General features: G+C 32.9%; 1 protein-coding gene across 1 annotated transcript; it reads right to left on the reverse strand.

The window, feature by feature from the left end:
- Positions 1-3,072: 3,072 nt before the first annotated feature.
- Positions 3,073-8,552, reverse strand: LOC11416101 (transcription initiation factor IIA large subunit). Its single transcript, XM_003597356.4, has 11 exons — positions 8,209-8,552; positions 7,844-8,017; positions 7,603-7,749; positions 7,238-7,295; positions 7,102-7,160; positions 6,683-6,808; positions 4,755-4,898; positions 3,950-4,013; positions 3,694-3,854; positions 3,509-3,592; positions 3,073-3,409 (listed from the first exon to the last, which is right to left on the reverse strand). Exons 1-11 carry the CDS (start codon positions 8,332-8,334, stop codon positions 3,386-3,388), a joined length of 1,167 nt encoding a protein of 388 aa, XP_003597404.1. The 5' UTR covers positions 8,335-8,552; the 3' UTR covers positions 3,073-3,385.
- Positions 8,553-14,330: the final 5,778 nt, after the last annotated feature.

The raw sequence follows: 14,330 nt of genomic DNA on the forward strand, positions 1-14,330 counted from the left end.
CGAATTCACCTCACATTTTCTTTCTATAGAATTGTCGTTTTCGGTTTCTAGGTGTGGAGGAGTTACTATTAAATTCCACATAAGGAATGAGCTTCTGCACTTTCCTATCATCTGTTTTCACTTAATTAGCTATGGTAGATTGTTTAGCATTATTATACTGCAAATCAAATATTACAAATATTTCGAACAAGTTTGGATTAATTAAATGATTTAAGTCTCTTTGGATTCGAATCCATTCAGATCTGAAAATGTAGTAATGTTAAAATTCTTGAGAGATAACTTTATTTACCATTGTAATTTTAATTGATTCAAGAAATCAGTAAGTTGCACATTGAAATACCCAATTTATAAGCAACAAAAATATTAAAACATGTTTCATTTGATTTCAAATATATCTGGTTTTAAAGGTTGGTCAAAATGTTTTTTTTTTTTTTTTTTTTTTGCAGTTAAGAAAATATGAAAATACATGTATAAATGGTAACAAATACTTTCCTTATTATCTCTATAATTTATCTCAACTGATAATATTGATATTATTAAGTTGAACACATTCATCTTAGATTAAACTTAAAATTTATAGTTGTGTGAGAGTTTCATTTTTTTTTAGAGAAGTGTGAGAGTTTCATGTGATATTTGACATTTCATCTACCGACAAAGCAAAGTTTTCATATTGTACAAAATGTACAACAATCTAATCTGATTTTTATCGCATCTATTAGTAGTCCTTGTGAGTACGATTGAGATAAAATGACAATTCAAGGGCCCCATTTTTGGAAGGAAGCCAAAATATTTTCTACGTGGCAGTGATACGACTATTTAAATTGATATATACTAAGGCCTCTTTTTTACGAAGCTTGATGCCAGCCTATATTAGTTACTTGCATGGAAATGGAAAAAGGGGAGTACGTAAAAAAAGGTTGCTTGGTTGTCTTTTTCATTCGTAACTCTTTTGACTAATTTGAAAAAGGGTCATTTTTTTTTAGAAGAGGTTATAATACATGGACATTTTTAGGTGGTAATATACCTTTTGACACCTATATAAAAATCTGACACGTAGCCACATAAATCTCGCATAAACGCACATTTTCTCTTTTATCTCCTCTTCTCTCTTCCTAATATATGGGGTGTACAAGGATGTATGAGAATAAAATGTGTCTATGTAACATTTTTCTTTTAGAATGGACCATTGTCCATTGAGGTTTGGTGTGTTTATTATAACTTCAAAAAACAGAAATGTAGTAAAAAAAATGCAAAAATAAAATAAAGGTGAAAATGAGTAATTGAAGACAGAGGCACTAGCTAAGGTATTTTCATGCATGGTCAGATTGCTCTTTAAGATCTTAGAGCAGTTGTTATTTGGGCACAAGCGCAAAGAAAGAAATTTACACAGACTCACATAAATTGAGAAAAATAAATAAGAAAAAATTTAGTAACATCATACAAATATTTTCTCTTTTAAATTTTTTCATTTATGAATATATGTCTAAATCTTTTTTATTTGTATTTGTAACAACAGCTCAATGGCTTGCAATACAGCTTGCAAAAGTCTAGCTTTGACACAGCTCAATGGCTTCTCGCTGCGTCACATGCACAAGCCAACTGATCAAATCAAATGACATACCATACACAATTTTTGGAAACCAAATGAAAATCAACGTATTTTACATGTAAAAATGAATTACTGATGAAATATTTGTAGAGAGAACGGGAGGGTATAAGAGAGAGAACAGAGAAAAAAATATGCAGAGAGAAAAATACATTATCGGCTTTTTAAAATTACAAAATATTCCTCCTCTACAAAAATTACAACTAAAAAATATATTATATTAAGAGTTGAAAAAAAAAAACATACTACAAAACATTCGCTATATTATATTAAGGGTCTGTTTAGTTCGAGAGTTTTGGAGGGGAGGGAAGATTTTTAATTTGAAGTGTTTGGTTCAATTTTTAGAAGGAGAGGGGAGGGGAGGGAAGCAAATCTCTTTAAAATTTTATTGCATTGCCATAATTAACCTTAAATTAATTTCAAATCTCAATATTAACCTTGTAACGACTTTTATTATTATTAGATTAATATTATCTTTGTAACAATCTTAAATATTATTAGGTTATCTTATTATTGTAACAATTGTTATTATTATTTTGTTATATTTTTCCTTGTAACAACTTCTATTATTATATTATCTATCACCCTTATTTGCCACATCTAAAAACCACTCCTGCTACTACTTTGTTGATGTCAACGGCCTTATTATTATTATCTTATTTTAATTCAACTTATTATTGCTTGTTGTTCCACTTTTTTTTTCAATGTTAATTCACCAATTCATGTCTTGTTGTGCAAAATATGAGTCATTTTGAGATAGAATAAGCAGCTTAGATATGTGATTGTCATTCGTCAGTCTCTGAAATCGTAAAATCAAGTAGTTTCTTTTATTTAATTAAGTTTAAGGATAAAACGGTAAAATAATTTTAAAATCTCTCCCCCTCTTCTCCCCTCCTCTTGTGAACCAAACACGTTTTTGATTAAAATATCTCCACTCCCCTCCCGTCCGTTAAAATCCCTCCCCTCCCCTTGCTCCTAATTCTCGAACCAAACGGACCCTAAGAATTGAAATTTTCAACAAAAAAAAAAAATACTAAGAGGTAATTGATTGAGGCAAAATTAAGTTTCGCTCGATCTCTTTCAAAAAAAAAATTACTTTCGATAAAAAAAATTAAAACTCAAGTCTAGTGTGTTACATGTCTATGACATCTTAGTATTGGATGTTCAAACCCACACTATAGTTTTCTTCTTCTTGAATGGTGTATTGCTTACATTTTCTCTTCACCCATCCTCTGTTATTCCACATTTTTCTCAATAGAATGTTGATCTACTTTAATTTGTGTCTACTTCAGCTTTTGGTTGGATAGGATGGATGAATTTTTAGGAAAATCTAAGAGCCCTATACTTGTCATGGGTTTAAGATATCACAATCAATATATCGGAACTTTATAAAAGAGTCCTATACGCTAGTTGATGTTTCCCTGATTTTTGTGTTCAAAAAAGCTAAGCAAGAAAGACAAGACAGCTCGAACCAATGCTAAGTAAAACTATCATTATCATACAGCGCAGCTCTTAAATTAACCAAAATGTCCAAGTATACAACGAACTACATACTTGACAAATGGACTTGATGAAATGCTCAGTATCTAAACATTATGTTAAGGCCAAAAATTGCCCATCCATTATGCACAAGAGGCCAACATCAAAACAGTCTCGAAAGTGTAAGGATTTCTCTCTTCCTGAATCTCTCTCTCTCAATAATAACTACAATCAAAGAAATATCACGAAACACTGACACCTCAGAATTATGCTTTCACCATAGCACTTGCCACAACAAAATCAGAAGTCAAACTCTCCTGTCGCCTGCAGAAGTGTATTGTATCATTAACCGTGACAATTAAATAAACTGAACTGAAAAGATGAGAAAATATCAGAATTTCTTTTCCTTCAAGATCAACAAACCTTGTTGAAGAGAATATCCTTCTTGTTTATATGCATGATGCCATCCTTTAATGTGCACTTCCACCTGCTCTTAGTGCGTGTCACCTAAAGTTTAACAAGCCAACTCTATTAGATATATATATTACATTGCCGTAGCACTTGGCAAGTTGACATGTAGTTAACTGAAAGTGGAAGGAGGTTGTTACCTTGTCAAACTGGGCCAAAACTAGATGATTTGTATCTTGATCATCTTCTTGGTCCAAGTCATCCAAATCATCATCATCATCTTCATTTAATGGCTCATCATCCTCATCCTCATTTACCGCCTCATTTTGAGCAACAAGAGCAGGAGTGCTAGCTGGTACTTCTAAGAATGCAAAAGAAAACAGCGCCAAACGTCAAGAAAATATATGATATGCCACAAATCTTCAAAATATAATTAACATCAAGTTTTCAAGCTACCAGGAGGAGCTGGTGTATTTGCAATGTTGTAGTCTTCATTGAACACTCCACCATAATTGTATATCTGCAACAAGATGGAATAAAACAAAACCCTGTAAGGTGTTGGAATGCAAGACATATGTAAAGAAGTTATGCCCATTCAATCAATTCAAGGATCAAAGGAGCATTCAGTTTTTGAGATATCAAAGCGAGTAAGTCTTCAATAAAATATGCAACTAATTCAGGTTTCAAATTATACAAATATTCCTGTGTCCATCTTGGATTCAAAAAGCAACAACTTAGACAACTGGAAATACCTATTTTAATCCATTAAATCGATGACGAAGTTACGTATTATATCTGAACTGTAGTTGTGTCGTTCTGTTTTCAACAATGATGAACCAAGGAAGAAGAGGCGGTGTTTACACCAAACTGAACAGACACTCATTCATATGGGAGTATAACCATGACTTTTTCCACTGTTTAGTACTTCCTAGAATAATAAACATCTGAAGAGATACGGTCGATTTCTTTTTTTTTTTTTGGTGGAACGGTCGATTTCTTATTTATTTTGCAACAAATGATAATCAAATTCACATTAAATACAAATTAAGTTGCTATTGATATTGAGAGCCCCTTTAAACTGAGATTATTAATTGTCAAAAGTCAAAGCTGATGTATCTATTTACAAATAACTAAAGGTCGGGTGCATGCATTCTTTCCCAAAATAATTTTGATTTCTGAGTACGGAAATAACAAATAGCAAACTGTTACATTATCAAAGCTCACACGAGCACAGGCAGGAGCAGATAAAAATATTACTCACATTTGGAGTAGAAAGCACATCATCCTCATAAGGAATCGGACCATCAAGTTGAGGAATCCTAGAAGCCAGTCTCTCCAAATCTGCAGGCATTTTCCCTTTTGAATTAGTGTGTTGTGAATTGAAGGAGATGCTCCCTCCACATACCTAAAAGATTATGTTCAACAGTTTAGTAACTGAAAAAATGTATCCACCAATTGAGAAAGTCAATGAATTAAGTAACAAACAGACAGAATAAAACAATGCATGTACTACAAAAAGTCGACACAATGATGTACAACAGTGATCTAGAAAAGAAGCTAACACCAATGGCAATGTTGCTAGTTTCTTTCCCGGCCCCCTAGAACCAACATTGCTAGTTTCTTTCTTTCCCAGCCCCCTCTTGTAGTGCAAAATGCCAAAACAACAATGCACAGAAGCGGACTGGGAAAGAAGCTGTCCAAGAGCTCATTTGGTTTTAGAAAAGGATCTCCCTTTCATTATGGTGTGAGTGTGCATCATTGGGAACTGGGAAAGAAGCTGTCCAAGAGCTCATTTGGTTTTAGAAAAGGATCTCCCTTTCATTATGGTGTGAGTGTGCGTCATTGGGAAGTGAGCCTTACAGTTTTGAAGTGGTTGAACAAGTCATTAATAGTTTATTTGGAAAACTGTTGCTGCACAACATCACATATGAAAGAATTTGTGCATTAACCACAACAACAACCAAGCCTTATCCCACTAAGTGGGGTCGGCTACATGGATCAAATGACGCCCGGGTGTTCTATCAAAAAACATATTTGGATCCAACTAATTGACCTTAAATTTTTTCTAATGGTTTCTCGAATGGTTTTCTTAGGTCTTCCTCTACCTTTTTTAACCTGACTCTCCTCCATTTGATCTACTTTTCTTACAACGGCATCTACAGGTCTTCTCTCTGCATGTCCAAACCACCTAAGCCTATTTTCTACCAACTTTTCTACTATAGGTGTTACCCCACTCTCTCTCTAATGGTGTCATTCCTAATCCTATCTTGTCTAGTCTTACCACTCATCCATCGCAACATCCTCATCTCCGCTACACTTACTTTACTCTCGTGTTGGTTCTTAACCGCCCAACACTCTGTACCATACAACATTGCCGGTCTGATTGTTCTTCGATAGAACTTTCCTTTTAGCTTAAGTGGTACTTTCTTATCGCACAAAACACCTGAGGCTCTTCTCCATTTCAAGTTTTCAACCACCCAGCTTGAATACGATGATTTACATCTGCTTCTATTTCTCCGACATTTTGTACTATGGACCCAAGATATTTAAATCGTGCAACTTGGGGTATGATATAATCTCCAACTTTCACCTCCAAGGTAGACCCACTTCTCCTTTTGCTGAAGTTACATTCCATATACTCCGTCTTGCTTCTACTCAGGCGGAAACCATACGCTACTAAGGCTTGCCTCCAGGTCTCTAGCCTCCCATTTAACTCCTCCCTCGACTCACCAAGCAAGACTACATCATCTGCAAAAAGCATACATCTCGGTGCAAGTGATGGCCGGGGTTTGAACCCCGGACCGTGCATATACTATGCATTGTCCATACCAACTGAGCTAAGTTCACGAGGACAAGTATTAACCACAACAATTTTTTAAAATTACAAGATACAAATTAGGTAGAGATGGCATGTCCCTGCACATTCCATCAGCCCTGGTGCCCCCACCTTGTCCTAACCCCGCAAAAGGACAGGGGATGTGCTAAACCCAACAAAGTGATTGAAACCCCTTGTTTTATAAATCAACACTCACCGCTTACAGCAGAAAACTAACATTGATGGTATAAATAATAGAATTGACATTACCACTATTACGGAACTACCTGCAATTGATATGCAAGTACCTAGCTTACATAAATCTAAATTATTATAAAAGTTTGGTGCTGACCAATAGGGGGATAAAGACACACCTCAATTTCAAAATCGCCAGACACAGCATCACCAGCTCCATCTTGCTGAGGTATATATCCTCCAGCATCATATGGTGGAGGCAAATCATTGCGCTTCCGCTTTCCACCAGTCATTGTGAAGAAGTCCTGGAATTTTTTCAAACATCTATTAATATCTAAATGTCATGACTTCGAGTTCAGACTCGAAAGCAACAAGTTTTCCTTAACAAGGTGATGTTAGCCATGATAGACCAAATCATGCAATATTGTTTTACTGAAAATCATGAATGATTAAAACAGCATTTAAATACACATTAAATGTGTTGGAACAAGAAAGGAGCAATATTTGCTAGCTTCATAAAACAGCCCAACAGAAAGGTCTCATGAAATCTTAAAAGCAGCAAACAATAGGTAGAATAAGCCCTCGACAACTTGTTTACCTGTGTCATAGGCTGATTAGAAGCTCCTCTATCTGCCTCATCCCGTCCTTCCACATAAGCTGCAGTGTGCAATGCAATCCATCGTTACTGTAAATCCATTTTATTAAACATGATCCTGGACTTGAACGGGACTTACCAACATTGACATCAAGTGGAGGCCTCTGATTCATATTCATCCAAGGAGAAGGAGGTGGCTGCGAAGAATTAAAAGTACAAACAATATCAATGAACACGTTAAAAATAAGAACATGTTCTAAACAGAAGAGTTCAACAACTGTACAATAGCCAAAGCTTAAATCAATTGCACAAATTGAGAATATCAATTGAGAAACATATTTGGATTGCCTCACACAAAATCCCTCTATTATAACACTAATTTCTCCATATTTTTTCTCATGCCACCGTCATTTTTGTGATTCATAATACACAAGAGGATCCAACCTGGCATATGAAAAATTCTCAAAACATCAACTGTAAAAAAAAAAAAAAAAAGAACTTTACCATGAATGCTTGTCTTCCACCTTTGACATCAGCATTTCCACCAGCATCATTTCCAGAAGAGTAGTCACTTGGTCCAGTAGGAATGTTATAATTTGGAGTCTCCCCAGGTCCAGGTAAAGGTGTTTGAATCGGAGTTTGCAACGGCGTCTGTAAATTCAAAAGCCCGTAACAACAATTCAAAACATCCATTAACAAATCACAATAAACACATTCAATAACAACCCTAATTGCAAAAACTCACAGGAGGAAAAAGTATTTCAGCAGTAGGAGTTTCATACTCCTCAGTTCCCTCATACGGAACATTAAGATCATGAACAGGAGTAATAGGACCGCCCGGCATTGGCCTGTTAACTCCAGTATTCCTCTCAATTGGACCTAGCACTGCACCAGCTTGAATACACTTCGATTCCCAAATCTAAAGAAATCATCAAAAACATTAAACAAATCTTAAATCACTAAACAAAATTAATCAGATCCAAAACCCTAAATAAAAAATTTCTTCAAAGCTAAATCAAATCATATCAATTAACAAGATTTCTTTAATTATTAATTAATTAATTGAAAATTAAGGAGAAAAAGGGAAAATGAAGAAATTGTGAAATTTACGGCTTGAAGCTCTCGGAGAACTTCATCACCGGGACTAGCACCGGTATTGACAAACTCATCGCGAACTTTGACCATGACATCTTCGATGACATCGATATAAACCTGGCTTGTGGTAGAAGCAGCCATGAAGAAGAATTTCAGCGAAATTGATGAAAGTGTGAGTGAATTTAGAAAAGAATCAACACCGATTAGGGTTTGATTCTGGTTTTTAGGGTTTGCGATGAAGGAAGATGAATGAAGAAGAAGAAGAAAGAGGATAGAGAGAGAAGAGAAGAAAGAAGAGGCGGACGAGAAAGGAAGAATAAAGAGAGGAATATAAATAGGTTTGCATCCGATTATTATCACCAACTCCCACGTGTCTTTACTATCTCTCTTGTATATATAGTGCCTACAAAATCACACTAACACTATATTTCTTTTTTTGTCTTCAATAAATTTAACTAAAAGCCCGTTTCTCTTGTAAAAAAAAAAAAACCCACATATAAATATATAGGAAAATGTTAACTTAAAAATTCTACTAATATAAATTATGTATTGAAAATTGTGTTATTTTATTGCTCAAAATGTTTAATATTAATTTTTTTCAACTAATTTTTACCATTAATTAAATGAAATTAATGTTTAACATGTGTCATGAGGGCACAAGTTAACATGATCCAAATATATAATATTTCAAAATTAAATTATGATATTAGTAGTGTTTTTTAGTTGATATTTATATTATTATTATTTTTTGGTCAAGTATATTATTATATTTAAATAATAGTTGATAAATAAATCTAAGCAACTCTTTCTTAAATCTAAGCGATCTTTTCGTAGGAGTTTATGTTTGATTTACAAATGGTAAATGTTTGTACTGGATATTAAACTTATGAAAAATGCGGGAGAAGTAACGATAAAAATAGGATGATTTGTTTGTTTGGTTGATCAAACATGAAAATTAGACCGGATTTAAAAGAATGGCTATTGTTTTTAGGATTAAATATGTTTTTGGTCCCTACAAATATATCAACTTTTCGTTTTAGTCCTTTTAAAATTTTCCTTCAACTTTTAGTCCCTATAAAATTTCCAATCGCTACTTTTGGTCCCTATTTTTAAGTTAATTTTTGTATTTTTTTAATGAATTTATGCAGAAATGTGTAGAATATTGTAAAAAAAATTCTCAGAAAAAAATAGAATTTTTTAACAAAATATGAATTTTTAACCGTAAAAAATGTAAAAATTCATATTAAATTCATGTTATGTTAAAAAATTCTAAGTTTTTTGGGAGAGATTCTTATAATATTATGAATTTTTCTGCAAATTTTTATTCAAAAATATGAATTCTACATGTGATTTTACTTTAAAAGAGGGACCAAAAGTGAAAATGAAATTTTTTTTTTAGGAACTAAAAATTGAAGGAAAATTTTAGAAGGACTAAATCAAAAAGTTGGTATATTTATAGGGATAAAAATATATTTAATCCTGTTTTTAATATGGCAAATTGTATATGTGACTCGTTTATAGAATACAGAGACAAAAAAGTTAAGTTGTTCGTCTGAGAAATGTACGTCAATGTCTAACATTTCTCACGCATGCAAACATTATGATAGAAAAGATAGTCTTACGCACGCATGATATGAAAGAAAAGGCAGTTTTAGACCATATAACAAGACACACAATTAGATTTCTCACAATTATTTAGTTAGTGACCATTGTCGAGGATTATACTACAGACAAAGAAGTTTTTTAGGTAGAGACGAACAAAAAAAGATTGATCTTTGGAATTTTCAGGATTTATTTGATTGAATTTGTCTAATAAATTCTTAATTATGAAGAACAAAAATTCATAATTAATTCATTCATTGTTTAAAAACTCAAAAAACTCTTGTTGGAAGCTCTTATAATGCTATAATCAAGCTAACAAAATTAGGAAGTAGAATTTAACACCTGACTATATGATTACTTGGAATAAAATTACAATGTTGCAATTTTTAATCAAAAAATAAAAATATATTCAGGCATCCTTAGAATGCTAGGAAAGGTTTTATATATATATATATATATATATATATATATCAGGGATGGGGTTTAGTATGGGAAATGAGAACTGTTTCCCACCATAGGAAAGTTTTTTTTGTCCATTGAATCAAATAAGAAATATTGTTTTATCATGGAATCTCAACATCAGATTTTTTTTCTCTCTCCTTCATGACTCATTCCCCCACCAGCAGCTGTGTATATTGCAAGATCAAACCAACCATGACTACCATTACAACAGCTTGAATCACACAATTTGCTCTCAATATTTTTCTTCTCCCAATATATATATATTTTTTTAATTTCAAGTTTTGGTGACAAATGAGTCTCTATTTTTCTCTAAATTGAACATCGATTTCTTTGTGTTCCTGAATGAAAATCATAGACTGCAATTTACAGAAAAAGGAATAAGTTCAGTTTCAGCTAAGATCTACACAAATTATTCCCTTCACTCATGAGTTCTCTCTAGTTTTTTATTCAAGGATTTTTAATTACTGTGTGGTTGCTTGGTTGTTCAACCGGGTCAGTATGAATATGAATCAGGTCGGATGGATTTGGAGTTTGTGTTGAAGATGTGAAGGTCTACCATGATAAAAATTGAAGATGAATACATTGCAACAAACGAGAGTAGAGTAAATCATTGATATACAAATTTGACAAATCTGAGTACAAATTTGAAAAAAATTAGAATACAAAATCACACAAATCTCTATAGCTGGAATTTGGATTTCCCATGTTAAAAATTTTCATTCAATATTTGATGAAGAAATTCTGATAGAAATGGAGAGAGAAAGTGCATTGAGGTGGTGGGGGCAAGTAGGGAGATGGGTTGTGGAGGGTGGTTGGTTAGATATGGTGTTGAGAGACTATGATAACTATGTGTTCTTTACCTAATCTAATGGTCAAAATTGACTTTCCCATGGTGGGAAACAACTTCACTGACCCATGCTAAATGCCACCATACACAGGGCATTTCAAGTGAGAGCACTTTTTAAATGAGAGGATGAGAGAACTCGTTAATAACCATTAGATCAAATTGTATGGATCGGATTAAAAGCTTCGTATAAAATTAATTGCACATTATTATTTTCCTTCTTTTTATTCTCTTCTTCTTAATCATTATTATGAGTTACCCCTTTTCCTTCCTCCTTTATCGGAAACGGTTCAGATGCAATTAAAAATTTAAAGCTGGATGAATTTTTCTATACTTAAATCAATTCCACTTGTTCCCTTTCTGCATTTTTTAAGCTCTTCTCCATGTTAAGAGTAAAAAACAAAACACATTGTTTCTTCTTCCTCTTGTTGTAGCAGAATCGATCCACAGAGAAAATTGAAAAGATGAACACAAATATAACAGCATCAACAAAACCAAAATACACAGTCATTGATCGCAACCCACCATTCACAACCGTCGTTGGAAACTTCAACACTCTCGATTACCTCCGTTTCACCACCATCGCTGGCATTTCCGTCACCGTCAGCTATCCTTCTGGGATTAAGCCTGGAATTAGAGGACTCTTAACACTCCCATTTATATCTATGTCTTGTTATCCCTAATTTGGTTGGTCATGTTTCTCGAGATTAATTAAAAGGTCATATAACAAAGTCAAAAATCTATGGTTTTTTATCATAGAAACTAAAGATTTTTCTAAATTAATAATTTGTATCGATATGAAATTAGTAGAAACAAAGTTCATCGCGGCTTGATAGCTCAGAAGAAACAAGATTCCTCACATTACCATGGTCCATGGATGCATCCTTGTACAAAGTTGAGAAGTTAATTATTACTGTGTATGAGTGGTACAATAAATTGGGTCTGAGTGATGAAGCAAGAGAGAGAAGAAAGGTGAAAACCATAGAAAGAGGAAGAAGAAAGAGAAAGAGTAACGGGGAGAAGATAAAAAGAAGGGAAAATAATTATGTGCAATTAATTTTACAATAATGATAACCGAACACAATATTTGTGACAAAAATACGACACCATACACTACTGTTCACTTATACTTCATTTTTTTTTTTTTATTCCTTTCCCAGCAACTCAGGCGCTCTCTTCTTCTCAATTGCACGCACCACCATCCTGCCGCCGTCTTTTCTAGCCACCACCCCTTGCGCTACCGTCTCTGCAACTCTCGCACACCCCTTCCGACCACCATGTCCTCGACTTTTTCCATCTCTGCGAATCTGTCGACAATAACCTGTCCTCGTCGGCAAATCAGATCTCTTTTCTCTCTTCTTTGCAGATTCAAAGTACTCGGTCACCATCCTTTTCAAATCTCTCTCTCCCCCTGTTCTCACTCTTCTCTGCTTCTCTCTCTCTATTTCCTGCCGATTTCTCTCCTTTCAATTATTTTTTTCTCTGCAGCCTGATCTATAGAACAAGAAGAGGTGTGGAGGTTAGGGCGGAGGGAGGATGGGACAAGACAGCATGGTGGTGGAACGATGAGCGGCGGAGTGGTGGAATGATGAGAAAGTTCAGAGAGAAAGAATTGGAAGCAAACTACAAAAATACCCTCTTAATTGCTGTTGAAAAATCAATTATGCCCTTGCACTTTAGTGGAAATTACGAGTTTGCCATTGGTGTCGTATTTGTGTCTAAGAATATGTGTTTAATTATCACTGCTGTTAATTTTATATGAAGCTTTTAATCTGATCCATACAATTTGATCTGATGGTTATTAATGAGTCCTCTCATTTAAAAAGTGTTATTCATAGATGTTCTATACACACAAAAAAAACTCAAAATTTGATTTTGTTTTGTTTTTTGAGCTTTTCACCTTTAACAACTCATACTTAATGTAAAAAAAAATCATAAAAATTCAACATCTAGGTAATTTTTCTGAAGTTTATGTCTGCATAGAAAGAAAAAAAAAATTGTCAAAGTAAATAATAAAATGTATGTAGTAATTTTTTTACATAGTCATTTTTTAGACTTCATATATATTACAAAGTCAATTTTAACAATTAAAGCTTAAGATAACTAATGCAGTCATTGTTGTGGCTTAAAAAATGTAGTAATTACTTTCTTTTTCTTTGCTAAAAAAAATAAAGTCATGTTCCTAAGACATTTTGTTGCCGGTACTTTAATGTATAGGGGCGCCTTTTTTGACAAACATGTCTATGGGAACTTTATCAACAAAAAAATATGTATATGGAAACTTAAATTTGGCGAATTAAGTGCTTTTAGGCCTTGCTTAAAGAATTAAAACATGTAAATTTGTATTAAAAAAAAATTTGTGTTGCACATGTTAAAATAACTAATATTAATAAAAAAATAAAATTAAAAACAACAATTATCTCTTCAAAAAAATTATATTTAATATTAAATGTACAAGTTCTAATACAAAATTTTATTTTAAATTTCATAACATGTGTAAATTTGTCCATAATATAAAACTTTAAAAAATAAATATATGTATCTATAACTTTTTTTTTTCAAGGCGTATCTATTGCTTTAGCATGTTGGATTAAATTATTTGAATTTATTTATCTTATAGTATAAGTGTTTGTGTAATGCAAAAGTGTTTGAAAAATATATATTTAGGGCCTTTATAAATACATGTCATTTTATATTAAAATTGTAGTATCAGATTCAAGCAAGCACAAGGTCTTGGATTCAAAGTTTCTTTCTATACCTGTGTTATAGATCGTGCCTCCACTATGTTTAGATTTTATTTTTTATGTGAAATATTATAATTACAAAAACTAACTTGAATGACCGAAGTCGAGCATACATACGACGATCTTCATGTGTTTTTTTCGATCATTTTGGTGTTTAAATATATTTGTAGTTAGTTAAATTAGTTAATGTATTTTTTTTCTAGTTAATTTGGTTTATACAAGTACAATAATGAAAGAGACATTTGAAGATATTTGTAAATTTGAGAAGATCAAATATTATTGTGACAACATATCATACATTTTTTTCTAAAAAATAAACATATCATACATTTAAATATCAAAATAACTATTTTACATTTGGTAATATAGAAATACTATATGTAAAAAGGAACGCTTCAGCCAGCTACTACAGTTGTTCATCAAGCTTATATCAATGGATCCACAAATATGATCATTTGCATCAAACACCAGCCCCTGGCCGCGGC

The sequence above is a fragment of the Medicago truncatula genome, chromosome 2 (assembly GCF_003473485.1).
Source record: "Medicago truncatula cultivar Jemalong A17 chromosome 2, MtrunA17r5.0-ANR, whole genome shotgun sequence".
Taxonomy (NCBI): domain Eukaryota; kingdom Viridiplantae; phylum Streptophyta; class Magnoliopsida; order Fabales; family Fabaceae; genus Medicago; species Medicago truncatula.